At 38.0% G+C, this 16,942-nt stretch overlaps 1 protein-coding gene across 1 annotated transcript; it reads right to left on the bottom strand.

The window, feature by feature from the left end:
- Window positions 1–110: 110 nt before the first annotated feature.
- Window positions 111–16,103, bottom strand: LOC132307871 (E3 ubiquitin-protein ligase At1g12760-like). The gene is made up of 5 exons (XM_059805746.1): window positions 15,286–16,103; window positions 14,858–14,980; window positions 14,631–14,763; window positions 812–976; window positions 111–701 (listed from the first exon to the last, which is right to left on the bottom strand). Exons 1-5 carry the CDS (start codon window positions 15,816–15,818, stop codon window positions 528–530), a joined length of 1,128 nt encoding a protein of 375 aa, XP_059661729.1. The 5' UTR covers window positions 15,819–16,103; the 3' UTR covers window positions 111–527.
- Between the last annotated feature and the right edge of the window lie 839 nt (window positions 16,104–16,942).

Below are 16,942 nucleotides of genomic sequence, written 5' to 3'. Positions count from 1 at the left end.
GTTTTCTCCTTGTGTGTTTTTAATCAAACAATAGAGCAAAGCTTGTAGTAGAAACACTCAATAATAAAAAAGTGTCCGCACATTCCGGAAGAACAGTAGGATCCAACTGATAAAACAATTGAACAACAATAACATTTTAGAGGGTGTCATCAAAACGTTCCATAAGGTTCATTGAGACACAGGAAAACCTTCCCAAACAGAAAATTTCATTTTACAGTAAATTATTTGAACATATATAAGAAATTTAACAGGAGGCAAGAGTGTTAAGTGCACAGGTGTAAATCTCGCTAAATTGCCCTGAACAAACCACCCTATAGGGCCTATACACAAGCCAGAGCATAAACACAAACAGACATGCCGTGTGCGAACACCACCATTACTACAACATTGACTACAATGAATAACAGCAGCAGAAACAATAGCTATAATTAGTTCTCTATGAATGTGCTATGCATCAACACGCTCTTGAGATGGAACACTAGGGACAGTCCATAGACCCAACCATATAATTCAAGTGAGCTTTCCTTCTACACATCTTCCCTGCCATTGTTGCTGATCTTCAAGATGTTGTACTTGCAAAGGGGACAGGTAGCGTTGATATAAAGCCACTTGTCAATGCAAGTACAATGAAAATGGTGACCACAGGGAAGTTCCCGAAGCTCAGCTCCATCATCATAAGCAGAAAGGCATATGCAACACTCCTGCGATCCATCAAGGACGTCATTTCAGAGTTGTGTATATTATATCGTCTGAACTAGATAACTGATTTCAAATAAAACGAAAACGAAAAACAAAGAGTTGGACAACATACAGCATCCTCCTGAGAGAGAGAATGTTCCACGGGTGTATCTGTGCCACATTCAGTCATTACCCCTGCAAAAGGTCCTTCAATCTGACCGTTAAGCTTTTCAATATCACCAATCCTTCGAAATTTGTACTTTGATAGTTGTTCGATGTCTTCTTTAGAAGCTCCTTCCTGCTTTGATAAAATGTGGTTAACAATAATAAAAGATAATAAGGAAGATAGAAAGAAAGAAAGAAAAAAAATTCCAACTCTACCAAGGGTTGTAGCTTAGTGATACTTCCTCACCTTCCAAAGCAAAAGGTCAATAGTTCAAGTCCCCTTGGGGACAATGTGGGTGTGTGAGTTTCTTTCCATGGTTACAAAAAAAAAAATAAATAAATAAAATAAAAAATTCTTACAAAAAAAAAAGTTTTAAATTCTTAGCGTCATCTTCAATTAAAACAATATTAGAACACATAATCAGACACTTTATGTCAAGCAAAAAGGCAAGTAAGGGCTTAAAGGTTTTGAATCAATCCAACAGAAAACCTCCTAGTGAGTAGGGACTTTAAAGGTTTGAGGTAACGTAAAATAAAAATATATGCATATATAATTACATACATATATATATAATAGTGAAGAGGATCTGCGGTCTTAATATATATACGTATGTATCATGTGTGTATATGTATATAAAATAATCTTATTTTAAATGCATGAATTGGGAGCTCGGTTTTGGTATGGATACATAAATTTTGGTGTGTGGTGAGAGAGGGAGAGAGAAACAAAGAGCAGATGGGGGGGACAAACCTGATAAAAAAGTGTGTGTGCACGGGTGTGTCGGTGAGAGAAAGACACTACAATCCCCGTTAGTGAGGGACGTTAATGAGAGAAGTGAACTGTTGGTGGAGCCGGATTCAATGTTGACGAGAGGAGAAAGTAAGGGGCGGATGACTTGTGAAAAGAAATATTAGAATAGGATTGGATAACCAATCAATCAGAACCCATCTTGTCTTACCAATATTCTTTCCTTCCCTTATCCCCCTCCTTGTAAAGGATAAAAAAGAAAAACTCTTCTTATCCCCTCTCATTAGTGGTGTCTTCTCTCTCTCATTCAGTTGACATGTCTGGTCCTCTAAATCAACAAGTCAACACATCATCCACCTCCCTCTCTCTCCTTCTTTATATATATATATATATATATATATATATCAGGTCAGTCCCCTCATATCTAAGTGTCCCCATGCATTAGCAACTTAGCTGGTTTTGCTACAAACCCTAATCCCTAATTTGATGTAGACACATATATGCGTGCATACACATATAAATGAGTACATGTGTGTGTATATATTCATATATCCAAACCCTTACCATTTTTAGATGTACAAATGTTTGTTCATATATAAATATACTACACACGTATCTCTACATACACAAATACATGTGTGTGTGTGTGTGTTAAAACCCGTAACCCTCACTCTAACATAAGTATTTATGCATATATCTAAGTTATTTGTCTTTATATACTCTCAATTCATGTGTGTAGGGAAGAGAAAGTATGCATGAGGAAAGCACCGACAAAAAACATATAAACCATGTACACACACAGTAATAAAAAATGACTATCAGTAAGAGTAGACACTTTCCAAAAACTTCGTGAGAGACTACAAAAGAGAGAATTCCTCCTCAACCCAGAAAGAGTGAATTCAACATCAAAAGCTCCAGGTTATGAATAGAGATCTTTGCCCCTTCAAAGACTGCCTTTTGCTACCCCCCTAAATGCAACACGTCACACACAACCGACACAAGGAGTCACCTCCCAAGCCTTTTTCACATTCCTCCAAGCACAACCCCAGCCCTAGAAACCAATGACCTAGAATCAATAATAACCCCCAGCATAACCTAATCTACCCAGACAATTGGTAAGAGACTTAGCTACCTCAAAATGGAGAAAAAGGCTTCATTATTTGTCTCGCTTCCTCAAGTTCTCACATGTCAATAAACCTCCCCTAGTAGTTGTTGACAATAAGAATGACAGTTTCACAATGCTTGTGTTGACAATAAGTGACAGCTTAAATGCAGAGTAGACTCACAGATGAATTCTATGCCAGTTGAAAAAGGGGGGGAACCAGGTTACTGTAAAAGGAAAGAAAGATACTACAAACAAGGATCAAACTATTGCTACAGGTTGCGACTTCCAAGTAGAATGCAGTCGTAGTCAAAACGATGGTGTGGATTCTCAAACTGCTGGTATAATAATTATAAGTCCTAAAAAGGTTGGAGTGGCTCAATTGAAAGTGTCATCTCCTAACAGATTTCAAGTTCTTAATGATTGTTCTGAGACTGTGGGGTAGGATATAGAGATTTCTGATACCATTTTGACAGATCCTCTAGCAGTTCAATGGCCAAGCCAATGACAACTCCTATGGCAGTTCAGTTGATAAAGCCTATTGGGATTCAGGATTTAAGGTTTCTGCCACTATGACATGTCAGTTGGATGCTACTTCTGTAAATAAGTTGATGTTGGGGATCCTTTACAAGCCTTAACACACAAGATGGCTGATGAAGAAGTAAAGCCAAAAGTTGCATCTTTAGGCCTCCTTAGGCCCAAGAGAGGTACTTATCTTAGCGGGTTGAATCTTTATTTTCATTTCCTTTTATGTTAACTGGAATATGGAATATTAGGAGTTTCATAGCCCTAATAAACAACTAGAAGTTAGGACTCTGATTAAAAAATGACAGATTCCTTTACTATGTCTTGTTGAAACCAAAGTCAAAATGAATAAGGTTACTCAGGTCATCAATAGTGTTGCTCCTGGTTGGTCAATTTTGCATAACTACATTTATCATGAGTTGGGTAGAATTTGGGTTTGTTGGGATCCAATAAAGCTTATGGTTCAGGAGATTGGGAAAACAAAATCAAGTTGGTCGTTGTAACATTTCTGCTTTAGATGGATCATTTCAGCTGCGGGCAGTTTTGTCCATGGTAATAACAATTCTGTTTTAAGAAGAACCTTATGGACTGATTTGAAAAGAGTGGCGCATAAAAGGCGTGGGAAAGAGGATTCTAGAGCTTAAACCTTAATTTGGCACATGCTAGACGATGTGGGGTTCACTTGGAATCTTGCACAATTAGGGTGTTTGGTCAAATAGCATTATTTTGGTAATTGCATTAATTATGTTGAAATTGCATTGTTTTGGTAAATTGCATCAATTAGATTAAATTGCATCAATTAAGTTATTTGTTACTTTATTAAGCTAGAGTAAACTTTTGATTACCTCCATTGTAGGGTAATCCAAGGGTCATCCTCTATTATAAAAAGGATACTATGTAATTCTGATTACTCAGTCAATGAATGAATAAAAACATCCTTTGTGGTTTCTTTGTGAGTGATTCACAAATTCCGAGGGTGTGGGGCCTTTTCTAGGTGTGATAGCTAGGCCCTCTTGGAGTGATTCCAATAGGCTTTTCTTTGTTATTTTCAATCCTTCTTCTCCACTAACAACCCTTGAATCTTAGCCTTGTTTTCTAAATTTCCAGCCCACCACTCTCATTTGCTTTCTTCTATTTGAGCCTGTTCTTGTCCTACATCAGTTTTTGGTATCAGAGCCTAAATAGACATTATGTTTACTCGATCGGGCAATGAAACATTGGATGATAATCAGGAGATTGAGTTGTCACATATTGTAGAACAACTTAAAGGGCTGAATGCTCAATGCAATAAGATAGGAGCTCGAATTTCGCAGCCTTTTAACAAATCGGTAGCCCTTAAAGAAAAATATGAATTTGGTACTAATGATGGCAGAAACCGCGAGCAGCAACAGCTTTTAAACCCTCAGCAATGGTGTAGTTTGAAGGTTGATCCGCCACTACATCCCATGTTGGAGTTTCCAAGAAATACTTCAGAGGTGAATCATTATGAGCCACATGATGCTGCTGGAGATATTCCAAAGAAGTCAAGTGATGGAACGTGCAGCACACTCACAACAATGCTGCCAAATGGTGGATCAACTGCATCTTTCTATAACAGGGCTGATCTTGAAGGAAAGAGTACGATGGCTAGCAAGGACAATAAGAACCTGCTTGATGATAAAACGTACAACACTGATCATCAGGAAGAGTGTGAAGAAAATGTCTCCTCCATCGCCGTTGTGAAGCAAATCCTTGAAGACCCTAAAGTTGATGGCGAAGATGGGCGACTCACATCTAATTTCAGATGCAATTTCTTTGTGGAAACCAATCTCAGAAGCCTATTATTGATGGCAGTGGCAGCCCAAATCCTTGAAGACCCTTAAGTTGAAGACAAAGATGGGCGGCTTAACTCTAATTTTCAGATGCAAGTTCATTATGGAAACCAAGCTCAGAAGCCTATTATTGATGGCAGTGGCAGCCCAAATGTTGTCTCCATAGCCATGGTTAATCATCTCAAATTTTCCATCAAACCATATCCACAACCATTCAAAGCGGCTTAGATAGATAGTAATTCTATTCCGAATCTGCCAAAAGATGCGGCTATTGGAGTGGATACATGGTGTATATTAGTGGGCACTGCAAAGAAATGGGAGCATGCTTGTGCCAAGAAGCAACAGAAGCTGGTTCAAATATCCACCAACTTGGTAGATGAGGTCTGGAAAAACCAACTTCCAGAAGAAACTAATCCTGTAAGTGATAAGCTGGAGGGGTCTCGCGCATCAAAAGAGCATTTTAGAGAGTTGAGTTTTCCTACTATTCCCTCAGTTGGTCCTAATGCAGCAATTATGCATTATAAACTAGAGGAGAAAACATGTTTAGGACTTGATCCAAACAGCATTTGTGTATTCGATTCGGGAGCACAATACCTAGATGGAACCAACTGGTTGTTCTTTATGTTCTTGCTCGGATATATTCGTGGAAGGATAGCCTTGATTTTCGACATGGTAATGGCCATGGAGTTGGTATCAGAGGTGATGGGTCAGAAGCTGATGTTGTGGGGTTGCCCAGAACTAGTCGAGGACATGATGCTATAATCATTGTTTTGGATCGTTTTTCGAAAAAGGCGCATTTCCTTCTATGTTCTAAGACCTCCAATGCTGTCCACAATGCCAAACCTTTTTTTTTAAGAAGTTGTCCGACTTCATGGGTTGCACAACACTATTGTTTCTGATCAAGCTCTGAAGTTTATGCTCTCCAAGACTTAGAGCAGGCTCTCTTCAATATTGCACATTCTGATATTTTTTTTATGAACTGTTTGTTACTGTTGGAGCATGGGAACTGTTCTGATAATTCTGGGGTTTTCACAGAGGGATTAGAAGGTTGGTTTTGGGTGTTATTATGTCCTTAAATTGATTAAGGTTTACCTCTAAGTGAATGGGATAAACAGTATAAAATTAAGGCACTTTCTATGCTGTTAACGAATGGAAGATAAACTAATTGCTTAATTAAATTTCAGCAATTTAATGGGATTTAATATGTTTATAAAACTTGTTTTAAAAGCGTGATAGGGTCATTTATTTAATAGTTTTGATCTATGCATGCTTTGGATGCTAATTGTCGAAATATTAAACATTTTCTGCAATTACCTGGATTATTGTTTGGATTGCAATTGCTAGAATATTAAATGTCTTCCTGCAATTATTTGGATAGTGGTTGTGGATTGTAAATTACTAAACTAGTATTTATATATTGTAATTTACATGGATATAGAGGATTGTATGCACCGGTATGGGACAGTGGCATACTAGGGATGGTTTAGCTTAAAACGCTAAGACCTAACTTATCGGATTAAAGGAATAGATTGTAAAATATTGAATCCTAAATTGTGTATAAGTCGGATCAACTGACTAAGTTGAGTGACTTCCTGGATTAGTTGATTGTAGTTAAGTCATATCAACTGAATAAGTTGAGTAACTATCTGGATTGCGTTTTGTATGTCACCTCAATGAATAATTGAATGACATACTCTGGTTTTGGACGGACTTTAGATATATGGTTATAGTACGACGATATGAGCTTGAGTCTCAGAGTCATTGGTTAGGGTGCGTATATGCAGTGGATGCGTAGCTGGCTATGATAGGTTGAGGTATACCCTGTTAGGTCTAGGTACTCATGCCCACCTTTGGGTGCGTTTTCGCATGTTGCCTTCTATTCAGGTTGAGACCCTTATTATAGTCCAGTGAATGTCCCTTAGTATGGATATATTTATGTATGGACTAAATAGATATTGTGAGGTATCTAAGGTGTATCTGCGTTTCAGGTCACTGTATGGATTGCAGTTAGATTAGAACTTATTTGTAGGCCTGACCCACTCTTTTATTCTTTCGAGGTACAGGGCGGTTCCAGCCTTAGAGCTTGATCGTGCTTGTCGAGGACAGACTTTCATTCGTCTACTTACGTAGGACCTCTCTCGATGTTCTAGTTTAGTTTTATTTTCTGTTATTCAGTTCAGTGGGGATTTTTATTTAGGTGTCTACTAGATGGATTCCCAAGTTGTACTCTTGGAGATTTTGAAGAATTGGGATATTATTATTCAGTTTTGTTTGGAGGATTTATATTTCATACTTCTTTTTAGTTTTGTTATTTAAACTCTTAATTCTTTATACTCTGTGTTCGCTTTAAAATACTTTAATTGTTTGATATTTCTCTCGGGTTTGGGCCTGGGCCTAGGCCTGATCAACCCGTGTCTTGGATCCGAGGGGTATCACACCCTACCTCGTAACTTGTTGCTTCACCCTCCCAACACTGTGAAATCAACAATTCTAACCTTCTCTAATTCAACCGCTTTTAAAAGTACTAAATTAAATTGAGTTGGTTTTCATTAAATGGTCCACCGCTTTTGAAGACACGTGTCCTAATCATTTTGTCACCCTACCTCGTAACTTGTTGCTTTACACAATGTCCACCTAATTACCCTCCCAACACTATGAAATCAACAATTCTAACCTTCTCTAATTCAACGGTTATAACTTGTCAAGCCACGGAGGGTCTTGATGATGATCAGGTCCCCCACAAATGGTATTGTTTAAGGTTAATAAAACCTTTATTTCCCCGCATATCATACCAGACTTGCCTTGCACAAACTTGAAGGGGCCACTCTTTTTGGATATCTTCAAGCACCTCAAGAAATAACCAATTCCCACGAGGCTTCCAGTCTCCACTATACTCATCCCAATCCTATTTAATCCGTAACATTTCAATTTTAAATGTCATTGCATCACCAATATCTGCCGGTTTGGGGTCTTGGCACTCTGCAACTGTGATTGCCTGCCAAGGTCGGGCACTTCAAATCCAATACGACCACGCTTTATGTAAAGATGGTTCAGAAAATCTCATTGAAACAGTTCCTTCTATAGTTGATGGGGTAGTTTCTGCCAACAAGACACCCTCAAACCATCTTGCCTTGATAAGGCCATTGCCACCTCCGCTTCATTTCGAGAAATGGTGTCTTCATTATGGACAGTGTGTTGATGTGTATTACGAGGAGGCTTGGTGGGAAGGTGTAATTTCAGACCACGAGGATGGTTGTGAGAACCGGTAGATTTTCTTTCCAGATATTGGTGATGCAACGACATTTAAAATTGAGATGTTACGGATTACACAAGATTGGGATGAGTATACTGGAGACTGGAAGCCTCGTGGGAATTGGCTATTTCTTGAGGTGCTTGAAGATATCCAAAAAGAGTGGCCCCTTCAAGTTTCTGCAAGGCAAATTTGGTATGATATGCGAGGAAATAAAGGTTTTATTAAGCTTATTTAGCATGTGTGTATATGTATATATAATAATCTTATTTTACATGCATGAATTGGGAGCTCGCTTTTGGTACAAATACATAAATTTTGGTGTCTGGTGACAGAGGACGAGAGAAACAAAGAGCAGATGGGGAGGACAAACCTGATATAAAAGTGTGCGCGCATGGGTGTGTCGGTGAGAGAAAGACATTACAATCCCCGTTAGTGAGGGACGCTAATGAGAGAAGTGAACTGTTGGTGGAGCCGGATTTAATGTTTGACAGAGTTTTGGTAAATGACAAATGGCTGACTGCTTGGTTTGTGGCTGGGGATTTCAACTCAGTTCGATACAAACATGAAAATATTGGGGGTTCTGTTACTTGGTCTCAAGGTATAGAGGAGTTTGATCGATCCATTCAAGATGCTGAATTAATGGAGCTCCATTATTCTGGTATTAAATTCACTTGGACTAATGGGCATTATTTTAAAAAATTGGACAGAGTTTTGGTAAATGACAAATGGCTGACTGCTTTTCATTCTGCTGAAGCTATTTTTGAGCCTCTAAATTCTACGACCATGCAATAATCATTATTAAGGTCCATAATCCTCGGAATCAACCCAGAAAAAGGAAGCCCTTCAGGTTTAATAACTTTTGGGCTGAGCATGAAGAATTCTTTCCTATAATTCAAAAGGTCTGAAGTCAAACTATCAATAGGACACCTATGTTTGTGGTTACTCAAAAAATTAAGATGATTAAAAAGGAGTTAAAGTTCTTGAATTCAGCCCACTATGATGATATGCATAAAAGGATTGATGAGGCTAGAAGAAAGATTAATGATTCTCAGTTTGCTATGGATGAAATTCCACCCCACTTGGCTCCTACTTGAGCCCACAAAAATTGGGGGCTTATAAAGCCTCTCTAATGGAGAACCAGACCTCGCTCGAGAGCTTGAAGACCACATGGCCCACACCTACTATTGGAGAAGTGGGAAAGAAAGATAGAATTAGGGATTTTTGTTTATTTATTATTATTATGGGATATTTCAGTAATTTAGGGTTTTATTTATGATAATAGGTTGATAAGGGTTTTCTTTGATGTCTATTTATATGTTGACTCAGAAATTGTGAAAGTTAGCTTTGATGATTGATTATTATTCAGAAATTATTGTGTTTCTTCTCCCTCAATTCTGATTTCTCCCTCTGTTGTTCTTCTCTTCTCTCTCATTCTGATTTCTTCCCTTATTATTCTTATTATTCTATTTCCCTCTCAATCTCTATCTTAACCTCTTTCTTATTTACTTGAATTCTGTTTTCGAATCGCCCCTACCCGCTGCTGCATCACTCTCCGAATAACATATTGACTCCATCCCCAGTCATGTTTTAAAATGGGCCCCACACGGGATGTTCCAGATATTTCCTCCTTAGCTGCTGTTTTAGGGTGCGGAGTTGGTTCTTTTCCTCTTCCTTATTTAGGATTGCCTTTGGGAGTTTCTTCTACTCTGGTTGGGAATTGGGACTCAGTGATTAATAGATATGAGAAAAGATTAGCAGGATGGAAAAAGCAGTATCTATCTAAGGGTGGGAAAGTCACACTTATAAAGAGTACTCTTTCATCCCTTCCTACCTATTTTTTATCTTTGTTTCAAATTCCATGTTCTGTTGCTGATAGAATTGAAAAAATTCAGAGGGATTTTCTGTGGGGTGGAAGGGGAGAGGAGTTTAAGTATCATCTTGTTAATTGGGATCAAGTTTGCCAACCATTGAGATTCGGAGGGTTAGGCATTCGAAAAATTGTTCCTTTTAATCGTGCTCTCTTAGGAAAGTGGTTATGGCGATTTGGAAGGGAATGACATCGTCGGTGGAGAAGAGTTGTCTCGTGTCGTTTTGGTGAGGGGAGTGGGGGTTGGTCATCTCTTCCAGTCACTATTACGGGAGGCGTTGGTTTGTGGAAATTTATTCGGAAGGGATGGGATGTTTTCTCTACTCTTATTAGATTCAAAGTTCGTAATGGCAGGCATGTTCGTTTTTGGGAGGATCTTTGGTGTGGCGACCAGTTGCTTTCACACTCATTTCCTAGGCTTTATAGCATTGCAACTAATAAGCATGTTTTCGTGATTGATTGTTATCATCTTGATAACAATGGAGTTACGTGGGATGTGCGGTTTAGGCGGTCTTTTCAGGATTGGGAAATGGAGGAAGTTTCTGCTTTTTTGGATATTTTGTATAGGCAGAAGGATATTGGCAGAGGGTGTGATGATATTTTGTGGGTTCCTTTGGCTCATGGTCGGTATGATGTCCGCTCTATGTTTATTCATTTATCCAATTTCGTTGGTTCCGAGTTTCCTTGGAAGTCCGTGTGGTGCTCTAAAGCCCCTCTTCGAATCGCGTTCTTCGCTTGGACAGCTACATTGGGGAAGATTTTGACTTTGGACAATTTGAGAAAGAGAGGCAACATCATTGTTAATTGGTGTTGTTTATGCAAAGATGATAGTGAATCCGTGGATCATATTCTTTTGCATTGTCCTGTGGCGTTTGGTTGTTGGAGTTTTATTTTCAGCATTTTTGGCATTTTTTGGGTAATGCCTAAGCACTCCTCTCAGTTGATTAACGCTTGGAAAAGCTGTCCTGTTAAGAAACAAGCTCGTGCTTATTGGAAGATTGTTCCTCATTGTGTCTGGTGGTGTTTGTGGCGTGAGAGAAATAACAGATCCTTTGAAGGAAAAGAATCGTCCTTAGCTAATTTAAAAATTCATATTCTTCGTTCTTTATTCTTTTATGTTAGAGGAAGTACATGCTCCTCGATTGATGATTTCTTTGATCTCTTGGATTCTATTGGTCCTTAGATCTTTTCTCTTGTATTAGGGATGCGTTCCCCTTTTGAACGTTTTTCTAATATATTTTTACTTATCAAAAAAAAAAAAAAATGGGCCCCACACACATCCATTTTCTGAGAAACTCACATAATCCACAAAGGAAACCTCTTTGCCCACAGAAATCCTGAACAGTACTGTGCATTGCTCTCTCTCTCTCTCACCATTTACCCATGTCACATATTGTTAAATTTCTCCAGCTTCTTAATATTTAAGCCTCAAGAGAAAAAACGAAGTCCAGTGGAAGTAACAGGCAGACCACCTTTAAAACCTGTCCACTTAGTGCATATTGATTTTTCTCTGAAACGCGTACCTAAAAAATCTTAGCTGCGATCCAATCCACAAAAGCACGATCTCATCTGCAAAAGAACAAATGGGAGATGAGGCTTCCTCTCCTCCCTCGTCACCAAACTCCCACATGTATAACCTTCTCTTGCAACAAAAATAGAGAATAGGAATGGTCGTAACCATCCCATTCCTACATTATTCCATTCCTTTTTAGTCCCAGACTCCTACCTAACCAAATGGGGTCTAAAGGCCTGTTTAGTCATCTGTAACTCTAAAGAACAAATGCTTGGTTTAATGGGAGAACGTTTGCAATTCTAAGGAAGAAAATAAAGATTTCAGAAGGATAATAGAAAAAAATGAAGCCACTTAATAAGGGATTACGGTTATTCCTAAGGATATGGCACCTGGTTACTTGACTTTGATAAGATTGACATCTAATAAAAATATTTAGACATTCTTCGAAAATAAAGAATTCCAATGCGGTGACCCAAATAAGGGCTTTACAACCTGCTTTGATTAATTAAGATGAAAACTTCATGTAGGTTGTGCATGTCACGTATATTTGTTAGTTTGCTTCATGAGTTGGACTGGGCCTCCATGTGTTCGTCTGTGTGTGGTTTCAGAGCTAGGAACACTTGGAATTTCAGTCCTACTCATATACTATCAAATTTTAGCTCTCCTTCTATTCTCTGTGAGAGATAGGCTCTCTCTATGGCACATTCTATTTGGACAAATGATTGCCGCTCTTATATTTACAAAGTAGTAAAGAATAACATGGTAATAAACAATCATTAATCATAGTTCACTAATACAGAACTCCACAAAATCCGCAAGTGAAAACCTCCAGTTTTTATCACTTATTATCAGACTTGTATCTCTTGCATTGCATCCCATATACCTTAACTTTAAATTGAAAGAAATATATAAACTATATTAACTTTTTATTGAGGGGAGTGAGAGAGCATTGGCAAGTGAAAGTAAGATCATTAAAATTTAGTGTATACATTTGTTCGATGGGAGGACTTCAAGATCAGACTGTAAACCGGTTGAGAAGCATAAGCTTCTAAAAGATCAGAAAGATGATATCATGGACTTATGCATTTACTAAAAGTAATTAAATAAATATATATTAAAAACAAACCTACAGCTCAAGGAAAATACAGGGGAAAAACACACACACACATTTGCAGTGTATGAACATCTACAAAACTTCACCCAAATAATTTCCAAAATGTAGAGATTGGAAGATTGGATTGTAGGGTTAGGTCGAGAATCATAGGATTCTATAAGATCATAAAGATATAATCCTATCCTATATATGTACTTGCTCGAATTTATTGAAAATATATTTAAAAACAATACTAAAACTCAAGGAAAATATAATAATGAAAAGACACTTGCATTGTATGACCTTCCACAATTTCACCCAAATAAGTTTCAGAATGCAGCTCAAAAAGGAAAAGCCCTCAGTTATATCTTGTAATTTGCAAGCCAAAAGATTGTGCAGGAGAGAATCAAGTTAGTGTGACTGCTACACACACACACACACAAAACCTGACAATTAATTCGTTAAAACATCTTAAGTTTACAATATTATTAAAGTAAAGTAAAGAAACACTCATGGCTAATTAAGGACTGAAAGTAATTATGAAGCCACAAATTATGCCCAATGCAATAACTAATATAGCAGGAACTATTACTTGGTATAATGGTATAAACTTGCGTGATAATGCAAGTTCATATCTGGTACCTGGAAGCAGCCACTTTTTTGCAAAATAATATCAAATGTTAAGTTTGTTTCTTTCCCTCCCAAAGAATCCACATAGCTAGTACTAGGGGTGGCAAAACCCGACATGACCCACTAACACAACTAGAATACGACACGAAGTTAGCGGGATTAGGTTGACCTTAATCATGTTTGGGTCATAATCGTGTCAACCCGTTTAATTAATCGGGTCATGTTCGTGTTTTGGACCTTAACTCGTTTAACCCGATTAAACCATTTAAGTTAAACAGGTCATTAAACAAGTCGTGTCATTTCATGACCCTGATTGTTCAACGAATCGGGTCAATTTACTTGTTTAATAAACGATGCATGTTCGTGTCGGGTCGTGTTCTAGCAAAATACTCATAGGTCGACACGACGCGATTATAAACTGTCAACACAAATTGCCACCCCTAGCTAGGACAAATATTGGATAATCACCTATTGTAAAAAATAAAGCAATAATGTTCATTTTTTCAAAGAAAAAAAGAAAAGAAAGACCACTTCAGATAAGGTCAGCTTGTTTGAAACATATAGTGGCAAAATGACGAAAGACATTTTATTCAGATATGTATAAATAAATAAAATAAGGAAGACGTGAGGGTTACGACTGTAGAAGTAGCCTTGTTGAAACTATTGCTGCAAAGTTGTTTTAAACAATTCAACACTTCTTTAACGTAAGAAGAGTAACCATTTAGGACATCCAATGGTCGAATGAGAATTACTTGTTTCCCTGAACAAGTGAAATAGGTATTCTGCTAGGTTGTGTATGGCTGGACGTTATCATGTTATTTAGGACATGAGGCCTAACTAATTGGAAAGACATAAAGGAATTCCGAAATAAATAAATAGGTTGATGAGCAAGATCTTACAACCCTACAACTTGATCCATGATCCTATGATACTAATAATCCGCTTTGATCCTATGACGATTCCACTATGCAATGATTTTAGCACAATTCAGATTGCTTCTGAGTTTTAGAATAGTAAAGCCCAAACGATTATATGATCAGAATCATGATTTTAACAACTATGGCTGAAAGCTCAACGTGGCACTGATGCAGATACCTGGATATGGATAAACACATTGTTCTAGACAGCTATAATTTTTGCCAAATATTCACATGTTCATACAATAGGGAATAAAAGTATTAAGATCAAACACCAAATGAGATAATAGGAGACACAAGCAAATGTAGAGTTCTGGATAAGAGCTACCTGATCTGCCACAGCATATAGGATTGCAATAATACATGGAAGACAGCAGCAAACTGCAATACCAATAACGCATGCCAGTGCAACACAGAAAACAACAAAGAACACATCAAAAGCCAAGAAAATTATGCAAAGCCTGCATCCCAAAATCAAATAACCAAGTATAAGATTCACTTGAAGACAAAGCTTGAAATTCAAAACAGTATGAATGAAACCAGGTCTACACAAACCAGTAAAGCTGAGGGGAGTCCCGTGCCAATGATTCTCCGCCCGCAGATACCCAATAAAATCCAATGATCCACCAGATAAACGAAAACATAGTATTCGCAGATTCTAAATGCTTTGCCACACTTCTGAGAAATCAAAAGGCGATAAAAATGAGAACCAAATTGCATTCCCCAATTACATGTCTAATGTTTCCTTCTCCAATTTGAGTTTCGTGTGTGTATATGTATGGACAAGTATATCAAAATCAACAACATAATTGCAGCATCTTTAACAGCTCTCTTTGGACATACAATATAAAATTAAAAAAAAAAATCAACAATAAAGAAAGTGCTTCAAAATCTATACGGTATGTGATCAACATCTAGACTAATCAACTAGCAAGACATGTATATACTATGATCTGATACGAGGTATAGTTTATAAGACGTACCCTGCGCCCTCCTCATTCAGATGAGCCAATGTAACATACTGACTCGCATTCCCTTGGGAGTCCAGACTCGAACTCTGACTGCTTCCATTCCCCTCCACGACCGCCCGCCACCGCCGGCGGCGCCGCTTATACTCAACGCACACACAAACCATATGTAGCACGCACTGCAAAGCATACCCCAGAACCCAAAGCCTCAGCGGCATCAAGGGTGACTCATTCCGGCTCAGAACCATAACCACCAACGCCACAGCGACGAACGCGAAGTTCCAAATGATATCGAGAACTACGACGGGTGTGGAATAGGCCCAATCGCTCTGTCGCTCTTCGAGCTGTTCCGCCGCGGTCTCCCTCACGAGCATTGAGGGCTCCCTCATCATCCGACGGCTACTCGCTCTCCGGAGGAATCGTGCGGCATCGTGCAGGCTCGGTCTCCTGAGAGATCGACGATTACGATCATCGTCAACGTTTAACAACGGCGTCGTATCGACGATGTTCTCCGACGATGATTGGTTGGGAGAGCTTGATGTCGACATTTTCTTCCTCAAACCTCTCTGATGATACAAAGCCCTAGTTCGGCAAATTGACTTTGTGAAAGTCCATATAATTAAGAAAAGTCAATAGAATTCTTGAATAAAATTGAGCGAATCGATATATATGTGTAATTGTGCGTATATAAGGAGAGAGGGGTTTATGGTGTATGGAAAACAAATGATTGATATGTGTATTGTGTTTGAAGAAATGCTGATCGTGAGCTCTGTTCGAATATGGCAGGAAAAGAAATAAGCGATGATGAGGTCGAATTGAAGGATTTATCCCCAATAAAATAAAATAAAATAAAATAAAATAAAATAGAGGTGTTTTCTCTGCAGTGAGGGTTGTACAGCTACGTACAGTTATTATTGGATGCGGTCATTTTTTCGATTCCAATCTGAACGCCCAACTCCCAAGTCCCAACTGTGCAGGAAATTCAAGGATTGGTGGGTCTATAGAAGTCCACCATCTTGCTTAATAATCTCAGCCGCTCAATTTGGCATTGCAGGTGAATCTGATGTCTGAAAAATACATATATCTAGTTTGCTACTCCGTCCCTTCCAAAATTTTTGTCCATCTTATTTTTACGTCTCAAAATTCCTATCTCATTTCAAAAAATAATATATTTTCTACATAATATACCTAAACTATCCTTTTTACATTGACTCGTGAACTAGTTTGAATGTACTTTTTGCATAATATACAATTATACCTAAACCTATCATTTTGACATCAGCTTATACACTAATTATGGAATATTCTTTTATCTTCTAGGTATAACTTTGAAAGTTCGCCTCACTATCGTAAAAGATTAGAATCCCCAAAACACCCAATAGTTATGGGACGACGGGAATACTTTTATCTGTGTTGATCGAAAAAAGGGAATCCGAAAATAAAACATGATTGAGAAAGCCATACACGGCTTATATACACAAATTAAGTGTGTACAAAGCTAATCACAGAGAGATAAAATAAGAAATTAACCTTCCTAACTTTCCTAAAAATTAATTAGAATGAATTTATATATTAGTGGGATTCTCTAACTTATTATCCCATAATTCTAGAAAAGTCAATGATACACATAAAATACATTCTTAACAAATCCACCTTGATCTTCTACTTTCCA

Source organism: Cornus florida, unplaced genomic scaffold (genome assembly GCF_030987335.1).
Source record: "Cornus florida cultivar Cherokee Brave unplaced genomic scaffold, ASM3098733v1 CherokeeBrave_3.0.0_Hap2_Chr05, whole genome shotgun sequence".
In the NCBI taxonomy this organism is placed as follows: Eukaryota; Viridiplantae; Streptophyta; class Magnoliopsida; order Cornales; family Cornaceae; genus Cornus; species Cornus florida.
This window is presented reverse-complemented; position numbering and strand designations above follow the sequence as displayed.

Bases quoted from the DNA above. Each gene is read 5' to 3' on its own strand.
- LOC132307871 (XM_059805746.1), bottom strand. From the start codon at position 15,818: ATGTCGACATCAAGCTCTCCCAACCAATCATCGTCGGAGAACATCGTC. The intron at 14,981-15,285 runs GTACGTCTTATA...TTGATTTCTCAG, and splicing joins CTGAATGAGGAGGGCGCAGG to AAGTGTGGCAAAGCATTTAG. The intron at 14,764-14,857 runs GTTTGTGTAGAC...TTTGGGATGCAG, and splicing joins GACTCCCCTCAGCTTTACTG to GCTTTGCATAATTTTCTTGG.